The following is a 12,515-nucleotide window of genomic DNA, read 5'->3' on the forward strand; positions in this document are numbered from 1 at the left end:
CGGCAGCACGAGAATGTCGCCGGGCGACACACAAAAACAAAACACTGCCACTAAGGAACACTGAGGAAGTTGTGGAGCTGATCGGCTCAGTCAGGATTGTATGAACTTGAAGGTTTTTATTGAAGCGTTTAAAACACAGTTTTAAAATACAAGTCTGTATGTTTTGTCATTCTCAGATCACATGACCTGACCGCACTGGAGATAATTGATTATTTGTTTTTTTTAATAATTCTAACAAGTTTGCTGTTCTTTTCAGCTTCTTAAATGTGAATATTTCCTGGTTTCTTCACGATCATTTTCTGACGTTGTGTGGACCGACCACATCGATTTAATGGCGAATATAACTGTTGTAGCCCCAGTCGACATAAATCGCTCTTGTCAATCAAATTTGTCGTGTCCATGTAAATGCGGCTTGTGGCTCAGAATCAGAAGAGGTTGTTTACACAAAACCACAAAACATTCTAAATGCATCATCTGATGGTAAGTAAACAGTTTTTGAAGCAATTCTGCCGCGTTCAGGGAAATATGAAATGCATACATTGAAGTTGCGATGAATTTTTCAAGCAAGAATTTTTTTAGTAGTAAAAGGTCACAGTTGTTGGTTGGACAGAAAGCCTTAAAATAAATCAATAAAATAAGTAAATCAGTGTAACGTAGGTAAAACAGGGTGACATGATTGTGTCTAGTAGTTTTATTAGCTTAGGAAACTATCTGCTGATTTTAGTTTCCTAAACTCTCTGCCAACAAAACTGTGTTTCAATTCTTTATTCATATGTTTTTTATATTTACAATTATTACAACCATATACCTTGTACACAAACACACTAATATTAACGGTATTGCAATGTACAACCAACAGCGATATGAATAATACAAACATTAGGCACAATTCACTAAACATCAACAAATGCTTCAGCTTCAAATTGATTTGTACGGAAGCCAATTTCTGCCAGTTGAAAAATAAAAATGTACATTAGTGAGTCATCATTATGATGTATTATCTAATAATAATGAGATAGTTTCTCATCTTTATGACTTACTATCTTTTAATTTTTACGTGTTATCTCATAGTCCGTTTAATAAAAATATATATCAGTAAATTATGAGAAAATATTTCATAATTACGAGATAGTAAGTCATTATTATGATAAAGTATCTCACTATTAGGAGATATTACGTCATAATTACGAGAAAGAATGTCGTAATTATGACTTACTAATTTATATTTATATTTTTCAACTGGCGGAAACGGGCTTCGTAACTACAGCCAATTTGTATTAGTTTACGTCAAACTCCGCCCTCCCGGGGGGCGGCTTGTCGGACACGTCACGTGCCGCAGGGAAGGCCCGGGCGGAGTTATCGAGCGCTCCCTCCTCGGAGCACAGGAAACGGGATGCGGGCTAACTCCCCGGTAACGGTAACGGTTTTATTTTCGCTCTGGCTCGCGCCCGTGGTGATGTCATGAATCGCCGCCAGAGCCGAGGCCGAGCGAATTGGGCCCGGTGTCGGTGAGTGGCGGGAAATCCCCGCGCGCGCGCACCCGTGTTCCTGTATGTGTGTGTTTGTTGTGGAGTTAGCTGCCTGTGCTAGCGAAGCAGCCTGCTTTGCCTGACGGTTCACCGGGAGCTCTCCTCCGGGGACGCGGGCCACCAGCTCCCGGTGAGAGCCATCGCTGACGCTCCGCCAGCACCGCCGGACAAAATGGAGGCAGGGGCACGGCTGTAGCAGGAGGGACGAAGCGAGAAAGCTGCGGATGTAGTTAGCATCAGGCCTGAATACCAACACACCTCCACCCTCTCCCCCTCCTCCCTCCTTCCTTCCTTCCCTCCCTCCTTCCTTCCTTCCCTTGCTGCCTCTCCTGTCACCCATGGTCACCATGGAGTCCGTCCTCAACCCGCTGCCCCAGTTTCCAGAAAACTCCTACAAAAGTAAGTGCCGGTCCATTCTGAGGCTGTCTCACTCTCTCTCACACACACACCTGTAGGTTTCCATGTACAGTGTTGTGACCTCTGACCCCTGCACCTGCAGTGACCGAGGACGATGTGAAGAGGTTAATTGAGTTCAGAGCGTCCAACGAAGCGTTGTTCACCGGGAAGAGGAACTCCGCCAAGATCGCATGGAGGTATGAGAAAACCTGAGAAAACAAATTAGGATGGAATCTTCTGATTTGCTGGTTGAGGACAATGCAGAACACGGAACAGCCACCAGGGGGCGACTCTGCTGGGTGCCAGTGTAACAGTGACCCTTTCTCAATACTCAAGTTTGCAAGTATGTACTTGCGTACTTGGGAAGTACAGGAGTACACAAGTATGATTCTTCAATTGGAATAGGGGAGTACTTCCTTGTTCTACTGTCTGAATGGTGGGTGGCGCCAAGTGCTTAAGCCTCATTACTACCACCTACAGTGTTGATGAATAAATATATGAAATACTTTTAATAAATGCATATATATTGTTATTATTTTCACATTTTAAATATTTAACTTCATCTATTAATTTATTTGTATTAAAATATACAGAACCATGTGGAAAATAGATATATTACAGTAGTGTATAAGTGTGTTCTGTGGATCACACCGAGCATCTAATGACAGAGACGTCATGATGTCATCAGGACAGGCCGAGGTAACGCTGCTCTGTGTCGGGCACAGTGAGCACCAGCGTCCGCAGAGGCGGAGCTTATCCCCTCCGACAAACGTCGCTGCCAAACTCTAAATACATCATATCTTAATACACAAACCACATGTTTGAATTCTAAATGACTCATTTCTCGCCTCAAATGATGTTAAACCTGCGCTCCAGGACAGAGAAAGAGGTTTATATTTGTATTATCTGCTGCTATGTTCCACCCAAATGCATTCTGGGATACATGGCTTTCCCAAGTACGCTCAAGTCACCACCCGATGGAAAAACTTGGTAAAATGGGCGGAGCGAGAACACTTCCAGGTTTGAGAACCGTCCTCGCTGCTCACGTACTTGAGAATTGGAACAGAACTTGGACTGAGGCTGATGACGTTTTCACAAGTACAGGAGTACACAAGTACACACAAGTACGCACAAGTACACACAAGGATATTGAGAAACGGCCAATGAACATTTTCTGGTTTCTTTGATTTTCCACCTTCTTAAATGTTAATATTTTCTGGTTGTGGACAGAACTAGACATTTGAGAACGTCATCATTTCCTGCTTTTTCAGCATTTCTTGAACCAAACATTAATCTGCAGATTAGTTGCAGAGCTGAACACAGAGCTGGTTTAGTTACAGCCCTGCTCTCTGTGTCTCTTTGTCTCTATCAGTGGTAACTGCAGCATCACAGCGAGAGTCTCTGCTCTTCTTTCTGTTCCTCTTCAATATATATTTAACACAATCCACGTCTGAAACAGTTCCAGTGAAGGAATAACAGTTTTATGGGCTTCACAGCATTGATCGAGTGTGTGAAAGTGTATAAATGAGTAGTAATCATTTGAACATTTCCCTCAGCACCATCCTGAAGGGCCTGGGTCTGGAGGGCAAGCTGACCGCTGACCAGATCGCCAAGAAGTGGGACAACCTGCGAACAAAATACAAGGTAACGTCCACACAATGTCCCGTTATTTATCAAAACCTGCAACAAGACAGCAAAACAACGCCACAATGATTATTCAATGAATTTTAATCGATTACTTAATTAATCTCCGACTATTTTGATCATCACCGAATCCAGTTCAAGTTTTTCTTAAATGATTAAATCAAATGTTCCAGCTTCTTAAATGTAAAACTTTTTTCTGGTATCTTTGCTCCATGTAACATAAAATCATTAAAACTGAATCATTTTCATTTATTGTTCCAGTTTGGAGTTCTAATGTTTCATGTGTTTGTGTTAAGACTCCCAAGACTCCTTGGTGTAGTACTTGTTTCTCCCTGCAGGTGTCACTCTGTTCCCTGCATGTGTCTGTTAAAAACGGTGTTGTCTCTTCCAGGACCTGAAGCAGCCCTACCAGGGCCAGGACACCACAGGGGCCGTCGTGGAGTCGTGGCCCTGGTTCCACATCATGGACGAAGCCATGCAGGGTCGACTCTACAACAGCAACCTGGTGCTGAGTCCGGAGAACGCCGCCCACCATGGCCACCATGGCCACCCTGGCCACCGCGGCCACAGCCACTCCAGCCACAACCAGGAGAACACCGACATCCTGGAGTTCCTCATCAAGACGGAGATGGAAGACTCGGTGGCGGCCGAGGCGGTGGAGGACGACGGGGTGGTTCACACGGACGCTCCTCCCACTGAGGGAGTCCCCATGGGCTGGAGGAGGATGAGCGAGTGCTCCTATAAAAGTAGGCGGGGACCTGCGGCGCGGCGGAGCGTTACAGACGTTTTTCTTTAGCCAACTGCAGCTTTTCTTGTTTCTCTCGTTCACAGTGACCGAAGCAGAGACGGAGCGCATGATCAAACTCCGAGCTGCCAACGAAGCGCTCTTCACTGGCAGGAAACATTCAGCCAAACCGGCCTGGAGGTCAGTGATGTCGTCAGTTACTAGTGACCATAGAGTCCATAAAGAAAATCAGTGATTTTAGCCTTCAAACTGCTGCTGCCTCTTGTGGTCAGTTTGTGTCACTGACGTAAATCTGCACGGAAGAACCAAATGACTCATTTGAAGTTACTGATGGAGGCAGCAGTGAATCAACAACTCCTGTGTGATGTGACGTAAAATCGGGGTTTGGTGTGGGAGAGTTGAGGAGATGGAAAATAATTTGTACGTCAGAAAAAGTGGTTAACGTTAAGATTAGGGGTGTCACGATCGCGATTGTTCATTAAATATTGATCCAAACGACGTCTCGACCTTCGACCTTGTAATCAAGGATTTAGAGAGATTTTAGGAGGTAAAGTTCGTCTCTGCCTTTTCCTCTCAAACTTAAACAGATACAGAGATCGGTAAATAACAGCTTTATTGATCACTGCATTCTTTCCGCTCCATCCTGCTTCAACTGCCGCCTCATGTCTTGCAGAGCCATCCTGTATGAACTTGGTCTTCAGGGGAAGCTGACCACAGATCAGTTAGCCAAGAAGTGGGACAACCTGAAAAGGCGCTACAAGGTAGGTCCCGCCCCCTGCAGTCACGATCTGTATTATATCATCTTAAAATCTTTATTTCTTTGGCTTTTTTATGTTAAATGAAGGATATTTATGTGTCTTAGAAACTATAAATATGGTCAAATTCTGCTATAACACAAATAATTACGCTTGAAGTTGAATAAGTGACTTTTTGAAACAGAATTTTAGCTAATTCCATGTTTTTTTTTGTGATCCATATATATAATATTTAGTGTATTTCACTATAAGAAATATAATGATTATCAATGCAACCAGAAGTCAAAGCAATTAATCATTTATTGAATTAGTTGACATTTAATTTAGTAAATGATGTTTGTATTGTTTGCAGCCGTAGAATCAAATAACTTTTAATCTTTGACATGAAAATTGTAATCAAATTGAATCTGAATTGTCCAACCAGTTTAGATGCACAGGTCAATCATATTATGTGGAGGAAACTCCTTTTATGGACAATCTTCAGAGTTTCCTGTCTCTGCCAGGAGCTGAAGTTCCCTACTCGAGGCTCAGAGACCAACCCCAGCTCCTGGCCCTGGTTCTACCGCATGAACGACGCCATGGAGGGACGGTTCGCCGGCGCCGCACCCATCCTCACGCCCATCGTGGAGGACGAGGACGAAGACTGCGAGTCGCTGTCGCCGACGCCCAAGAAACGAGCCCGCCGCAGCAGAGGGGGCATGGCCGAGTTCCTGACGGAGTCAGAGATGGACCTGCTGGTCGACCACGAGGACAAAAACGGGTCCTCGACGCTGGGGGAGCTGCAGCGGATGACGGAGTTCACCTACAAACGTAAGAGGCGATAAATACTCTGTGTGCTATCATGTTAAATCACTGATTTTCTCTATGGACCTTGGTGTGGGAGAGTGAGTGGTTGACAAACTTTTGTTTCCATTTGCAAAAGTTAACCCAACAGCAAGATAAAGCAGTGATTGTATTCTTAAAATATAGATTTCTATCAGGAGAGTCTTTGGTTAAGTGTAGGGATGTCACGGTTACTTGATTTCACAATTAAACGCTTGAGTATATTAATCGTAATCTTTCCTCAATACCGTCAGAAATGATAATGTGGAAGTCCGGAACCATATACAGTACATAGGTAGTTCAGCGCAACTCAAACAGAACGAAAACAAAGTTACACAACAGCTTTGTTTTTGTTCCGTGTGAGTTGCAGAACAAAGCCGTTCCTGATTGAGCAAAAGTTCTTCCCTCCAACAAAGAGCATCAAATCAGCCGTGACCACGGTGTCATCGTGGATGACGGCGCGACAGCCTGCAAATCATTGGAGGAAATACGCTTATAATATTATAAATATGTTTGAGTAAAGGTAAACGCACAGTAACACGGGGTTAAACTACGTTAATGTTCAACTGAATTGGTATGAAATGAAACGTTAGCGTGTCATTTGTAATTAATTGTGTACGACACGTGTTTCAGTTTAACGTGACGAGTTAAACGCCGTTCACTGAACGTTACGTTATACGTCATGTGACGTCCGTTTCATTTATTACAAATGTATTTGTGTCATTGTAATTTAAACATGAAATAAACAAACCACAATAATAGATACGTTTTATATCTGATCACATATTAAAATCATTCAAACTTAAATATTCGGTATAGATGACAATTGATGACTTCAATAATTTAAACATTTCCCCGGGGTGATTAATAATTGTTATATAATAGTTTAGTGTATTTGCTACATTATTTTGTTATGTTGGCATCAAAAGATATAAATAAATGACAATAATCGTACCAAGAAAATCTATAATGGTGACATCCCTAGGACATGAGACACGTGTGTCATGACCACAGGACAAAGCGACAGGTCCTGGTGTGTAATAGTTCCCGTTGTGACCTTTTATGAACATGTGTATTCTGTGTATTCTGTGTCTGCTGCATTGTCACAGTGACAGAAGACGACACCAGGCGACTGATCGAGTTACGAGCCGCTAACGAGTCTCTGTTCACCGGGAGGAGAAACACGGCGAAGCCGGCCTGGAGGTAAAGATGACAGTCACAGACTCGTACAGTACACACCCACTTTCTGCTTTGAGATGTATTTTTAATCATTTGTTTTAGATTATTTACAAAATCATTGAACCTGTCGATTATTTTCTCAGTTAATCAAGCACTTGTTTGTCCACAAAACTCAGTGATGAAGTTCTCAAATATCTTGTTTTGTCCACAAACCAAGATGAATCTGTTTTAATGATTTGAAAAACTTATTCAAAATCAGTCATTGAAAGTGCTTGAATTTTTATGTTGATATTTAGGTGAATGTTTCCCTTGTTTGTTATGCTTTATTGAAAACAATTACTCAAATAATTGATTATTAATCGATTACTAAATGAATCGTTAGGAGGTTTTTTTCATTATTAGAACAAGATTTCTGAAGAACAAAGACATCACAAAAATCATTTTCGTTTGTGGACAAAACAAGACATTTGAGAACATCGTCATTTTTCCATTTGACAAACACTGATCAGTATTTTTCTGACATTTTTTGGACCAAACGATTCCTCGATTCATGGAGAAAATACTCGACAGATTAATCGATTATGAATATAATCGTGAGCTGCAGCTCTAGTTTCATGCCCTGCATAGTTTGATGTACGTAGACTAGGCCTAGGCAGGACAAGTGTGGAGATTTAATTAGTCACAGTGTTGTGGACACTGTCCACTGTCCACTGTCTCTCTCTCTGCTGTTGACGTGAGATTCCGTGCAGAACAACGAGCGAGTAAAGTTAAGCAAAATAAAGACAAATGACAAAGACTTTGACCAAGATCCCGAAAAGGATAATCACTTGCAGAGCGTGCAGCAAATCAATAAAAGTAGACAGAGCCGTCATGGACGAGGACGCTTTTACAAGTTGTCCTCCCATCTTAAGCTGTGTCAGCACAGTTTGGCCTTGAATTTGAGGGAATTGGTCCTGAAAAGTCCTTGAAAAAAGATTTTATTCCGTTTTAAAGCACATCAGCTCCACACTGTTTAGATCTCGTGTCGCCCGGTGACATTCCTGAAAAATCTGGTTGTTCAGCAGTTTGATAAAGGCTTCTTTTCTCTGCTCTGCTGCTGTATATACACAAACGCTCCCTCAGTCAGGTCTGATTATTGCAATATTATCATGAATCACAACATTCACTGTATCGAGTGTGAAGTGACTCAGACGTGTCGTCCACCGTGTCATTCGTCTGCTTTGTCCTCAGGGGGATCGTGAAGGAGATGGGTCTGACAGGGAAGATAACACCAGACCAGGTCGCTAAGAAGTGGGACAACCTGAAGACCAAGTTCAAGGTGAGAGTTTCGCGTGCGCGTGTGTGTGGGGTCCCCAGGAACTTCCAGGAACTAAAAGGTTCCGTTTGTGTTTGGCCATCAGCTGCACAGATGGAACTCTTCATACTGTTCATAACCACATGCAATGAAACGGCAGGAACACGAATGAGACTTAAATTGTCCTGCTGTGATGAGACAAGGAGATTTTACATGTTGTTGTTGTTGTTGTTGTTGTTGTTGTTGTTGTAGCACTTGATTAGTGTTCTCCACTGTCCGCTCCACAAACCTCCTCAAAGGTTCCTGAACTTTCATAAAGTTCTGCCCCATGAGCAGGAAACTTTTTGGGAGGAAAGATTTGACCCTGAGCTTTCATTAATCACTACAGTCCTGTTTTGGAAATGCATGTAGAGTGAAAGTTCCTGGGGAAAGGTCCCTGTTGTTGAAATACCTGTAGTTTTAAGTTAGTTTCTTTAGTTCAAAGTTCCTGGTTAAACCTCCTGTGGTGGAAATACATGTAGTTTGTGCTGAAGGTTCCTGCAGTTCCACGTGAAAGTCCCTGTAGTTCCTGAAGTAAGTCCCTGTAGTCCCAGGTCAAAGTTTCCATTGGTGACTCTGTCCGGCCTGGTGTCCGCAGGACCTGAAGTTTCCTCCGCGGGGGATGGAGAACCAGACTAACCCGGCCTCGTGGCCCTGGTTCCAGCTGATGAATGACGCTCTGGAGGGACGTCTTGTGGGCAAAGCTCCCAAAGTGACTCCCATTTGGACCAATGAGGAGGATGCCGTCTTTGGCTCCTCCCCTCCCCCTGACAGAGACTGTTTGATGGCAGAGAGGAGCAGCGTGTCGGAGCTGGAGAGCATGGTGGGCGGAGAGAGCGTGGAGAACGACGGGAACGTCACGTACATCGACGCCAGCGGAGAAGAGTGTTCCACACCCACTGACCTTTCTTACAAAAGTAAGATGTTAATGTGTGTGTGTGTGTGTGTGTGACACTTAGAATGATATGAATCTCATGATATTCCACAAAAAGTTAAATGTCTATTTGTAACATCAGTTTTAAAAATGATATACTGAATTATATAAAATTATAAACATTTTATTAATTCATTAAATATTAATTATCCTCCAAGTATGTTAATATATAACTTACTTTTTGTTTATTGTGTCTGGGGCATTTTTAAAGACCTTTGAATGCTGGATTTAAGGATGAATTGTCTTTCATGAATGAATGAATTTCCATTTGTTTTGTTTTCTCTGCTAAAATGAAGAGGCTGAAGCTCGAGGCTTGTTTTGGTCTAACCTGAGTACACTTACACTTACATGTCCCATTTTTAACTATTCATGATGTTGAATTGCTGACGATTGTCCGTCTCCTGCGTGTGTGTGTGTGTGTGTGTGTGTGTGTCACAGTGACAGACCACGACACCAGGAGGATGATTAAACTACGAGCTTCTAACGAGGCCTTGTTCACTGGGAAGAGAAACGCTGCGAAAATGGCCTGGAAGTGAGGAAATCTCTGCTCTGGATGATAATCTGACGTGGCGGCTGAAGAAAGCCATCTCCTCATAGATGTCCTGTCTCTCTCTCTCTCCCTCTCTCTCAGAGCCATCCTGAAGGAGCTGGGGCTGCAGGGGAAAGTCTCCACCTACCAGATGGCAAAGAAATGGGACAATCTGAAGAGGAGATACAAGGTGACTGTAATCTGTTGGCTGTTCGCTTTTCCACTGTACAGTTCCAGCACGACTCGGCTCGGTTTGGTATCGTTTTCCATGACTTCACAGTACCTGGGCAGAGTGGGCGGAGTCGCCATAGTAACGGCTGTAACTGAAATCATCAGAATCAGTTGATTTAAAGATTACTGAACTGAAATCACACTGAACGTGGTCGCGATTCGGCTCACGATCGCTGGCTTTCTTTTTAACCCTCTCATGACCATCAGGCCGTCTGGATTTATTTAGATTTTATGGCTGTAGAATTGTCAAAAACATGTTCAATGAGTGAGTTTTTAATAGTTCTTTTTTCTAAGATAACTGTCACTTTGTATATCTGGCAGTTATTCAACCGTTTAGGAATGACAGTACTGAGAAGCTGGTCCAAGGGTTTTTGAATTCTCTAGACATCACAAATGGTCTAGGAGTAACTGTAATGAGAAGAACACATTTCAAATCCTTTGGATGGTAACAGAAGGGTTCACTGATCTACAGCATCGTTGGCTTCGATTCTTGTGTCGGACGTCGCGCTCATGACTCTTCAGTGACGACAGCGTGTCGACGTCGCTCGGCTCACATGAAACCTCGTCCAGTACCAGGAACTCTCACTGATGGAAAAACAAAATAAACCGTGTAGAGTCGAGCTGTATAATGTTTGTTCTGTCTTCTGTCAACTAAACGGTAAACTTTGTTTCCTCACCACCTCCATCCCTCTCCTGCCTCCTTGTTTCCTCTCCTCAGGATCTCAAGTATCCTCCTGTAGGAATGGAGAGTGCAGCAGACGGCGCCTCCTCCTGGCCGTGGTTTCACCTGATGAATGAAGCCATGGAAGGCCGGCTCAGCAACAGCGCCCCCCTCCTCACGCCGGGCACCCTGGACGACGATCAGCACCCAGACCCCGCCCCCAGACATAGGCCCCGCCCCGCTGTTCACCCTCCACCGGCCTCTTCCACGGACTACGTGCAGGAGGCGTTCTGTGACGCCACGGAGCAGAACCAGCGTGGCCCCGAGGTGTGCGACGGTCCGCTGGGAGGACTGGAGCGGGAGTGGGAGATGGTGGAGAGGGAGAGGACGGCGCTGGAGAGAGAGAGGGAGATGGTGGAGAGAGACCGAGCGGCAGTGGAGAGAGAGAGGGCTGCGGTGCAGGCGGAGCGGCTGTGGTTGGACAGGGAGCGGGCGGCGGTAGAGCGGGACAGAGCCATGGTGGAGCAGGAGAGGGTGGCACTGGGCAGAGACAGGGAGGTGCTGGACCAGAGGGCGTTGATGCTGAACTCTGTGGGACACCCTGGACATCTGAACGCCCTCATGTAGACCAGGACGCCATGGGGGACGGAGCGCGTCCCTGTGAAGGAGTCACTGTCGGTCTGTCGGGGAGGTTTGGACCCCGACCACACTGACGGACCAGAGGAGGACGTGGACCCGCTGCACCGCCGCGGATGGTGGCTGCCGGTCTTCCATCCAGAGACTGGACCTCGCTGGTGGACAGGTCCTGGAGACGTCCACGGTCCACAGTGTAATCACCTCCGTCATGAATTTAGCCTGCACCTGTGCGTCACAGGCCTGCGCAGCTTCGCGGTCTTCTGAACGCCACGCGGCTCTGCTGAACACGTGAGCGCCGCGTCGCCTCAGACGCCACGTTAGTCCGGTCCTGCTCCTGAATGTGGAGCCAGACTCGGTGTATTTTCAGGATTTAAACACTGATTAAAGGTCCTGTGTGTCTGACACAGAGAAACGATTCCAGCTGTCGACTTGTTATTGAGCTGATGCATCAGTTCAGTCGCCAGGTGACACCGCGCTCCGACAGCCTGTTGGTTTACTGTTGGTTGGTTTAGTTGTTTAAAACACAACTATGCAGGACTTTGACTCTAATTTAACAGCGTCAGAGTCATTGTGGTTAAATGTCTTGTTGTGGGGGAGATTGGGGGCTGTCTCCACTGCCCCCTACTGTCTGTTAGCAGAAAACCAGCCTTGCACGATCAGCTGCTGGTCCGGAGTCCTCAGAATCAGGAGGTTATTGTACCCCAGACAGGTACCGGCTTTAAGATCAAGGCAGTGATGGTGTTATTTTAGACGAAAAAGAAGCAAAGAAGAGGAAACCACTCTCTGACCGAGTGAGGGGGCGTGGCAGGTTTTTCCCGAATGGCGAGAATTGAAAAACTGTGGCATGAAAAGCATATGACGACCGGCATGGACGTGGATGGCTTCACGGCTCGTGTTCACCGGTTCTTTTGAGAACAAATGCACATGGCCGGGAGGGGGGGGGGTCAGCGATGAGTTTTTACAACAGTGACGACACCGAGGAAGACAATGGATGTAAAACTACATACTCAGAGAAAAAGGCAAAAGAAATGTTCATCTGTACGGTGACATGAGACCAGATCTGCTGGTCTTAAATGTCTGGATGTCGTCACATCCTGATGACTCTTCAATGATAATCATCA

At 44.9% G+C, this 12,515-nt stretch overlaps 1 protein-coding gene across 1 annotated transcript; it reads left to right on the forward strand.

Moving 5' to 3' along the window:
* The first annotated feature begins 1,327 nt into the window (after positions 1-1,327).
* Positions 1,328-11,809, forward strand: LOC131469925 (uncharacterized). Its single transcript, XM_058645363.1, has 13 exons — positions 1,328-1,928; positions 2,029-2,122; positions 3,482-3,569; positions 3,961-4,315; positions 4,401-4,494; positions 4,988-5,075; positions 5,573-5,879; positions 7,001-7,094; positions 8,301-8,388; positions 9,002-9,320; positions 9,776-9,869; positions 9,969-10,056; positions 10,816-11,809. Exons 1-13 carry the CDS (start codon positions 1,868-1,870, stop codon positions 11,383-11,385), a joined length of 2,340 nt encoding a protein of 779 aa, XP_058501346.1. The 5' UTR covers positions 1,328-1,867; the 3' UTR covers positions 11,386-11,809.
* Positions 11,810-12,515: the final 706 nt, after the last annotated feature.

Source organism: Solea solea, chromosome 12 (genome assembly GCF_958295425.1).
Source record: "Solea solea chromosome 12, fSolSol10.1, whole genome shotgun sequence".
Classification (NCBI taxonomy): Eukaryota; Metazoa; Chordata; class Actinopteri; order Pleuronectiformes; family Soleidae; genus Solea; species Solea solea.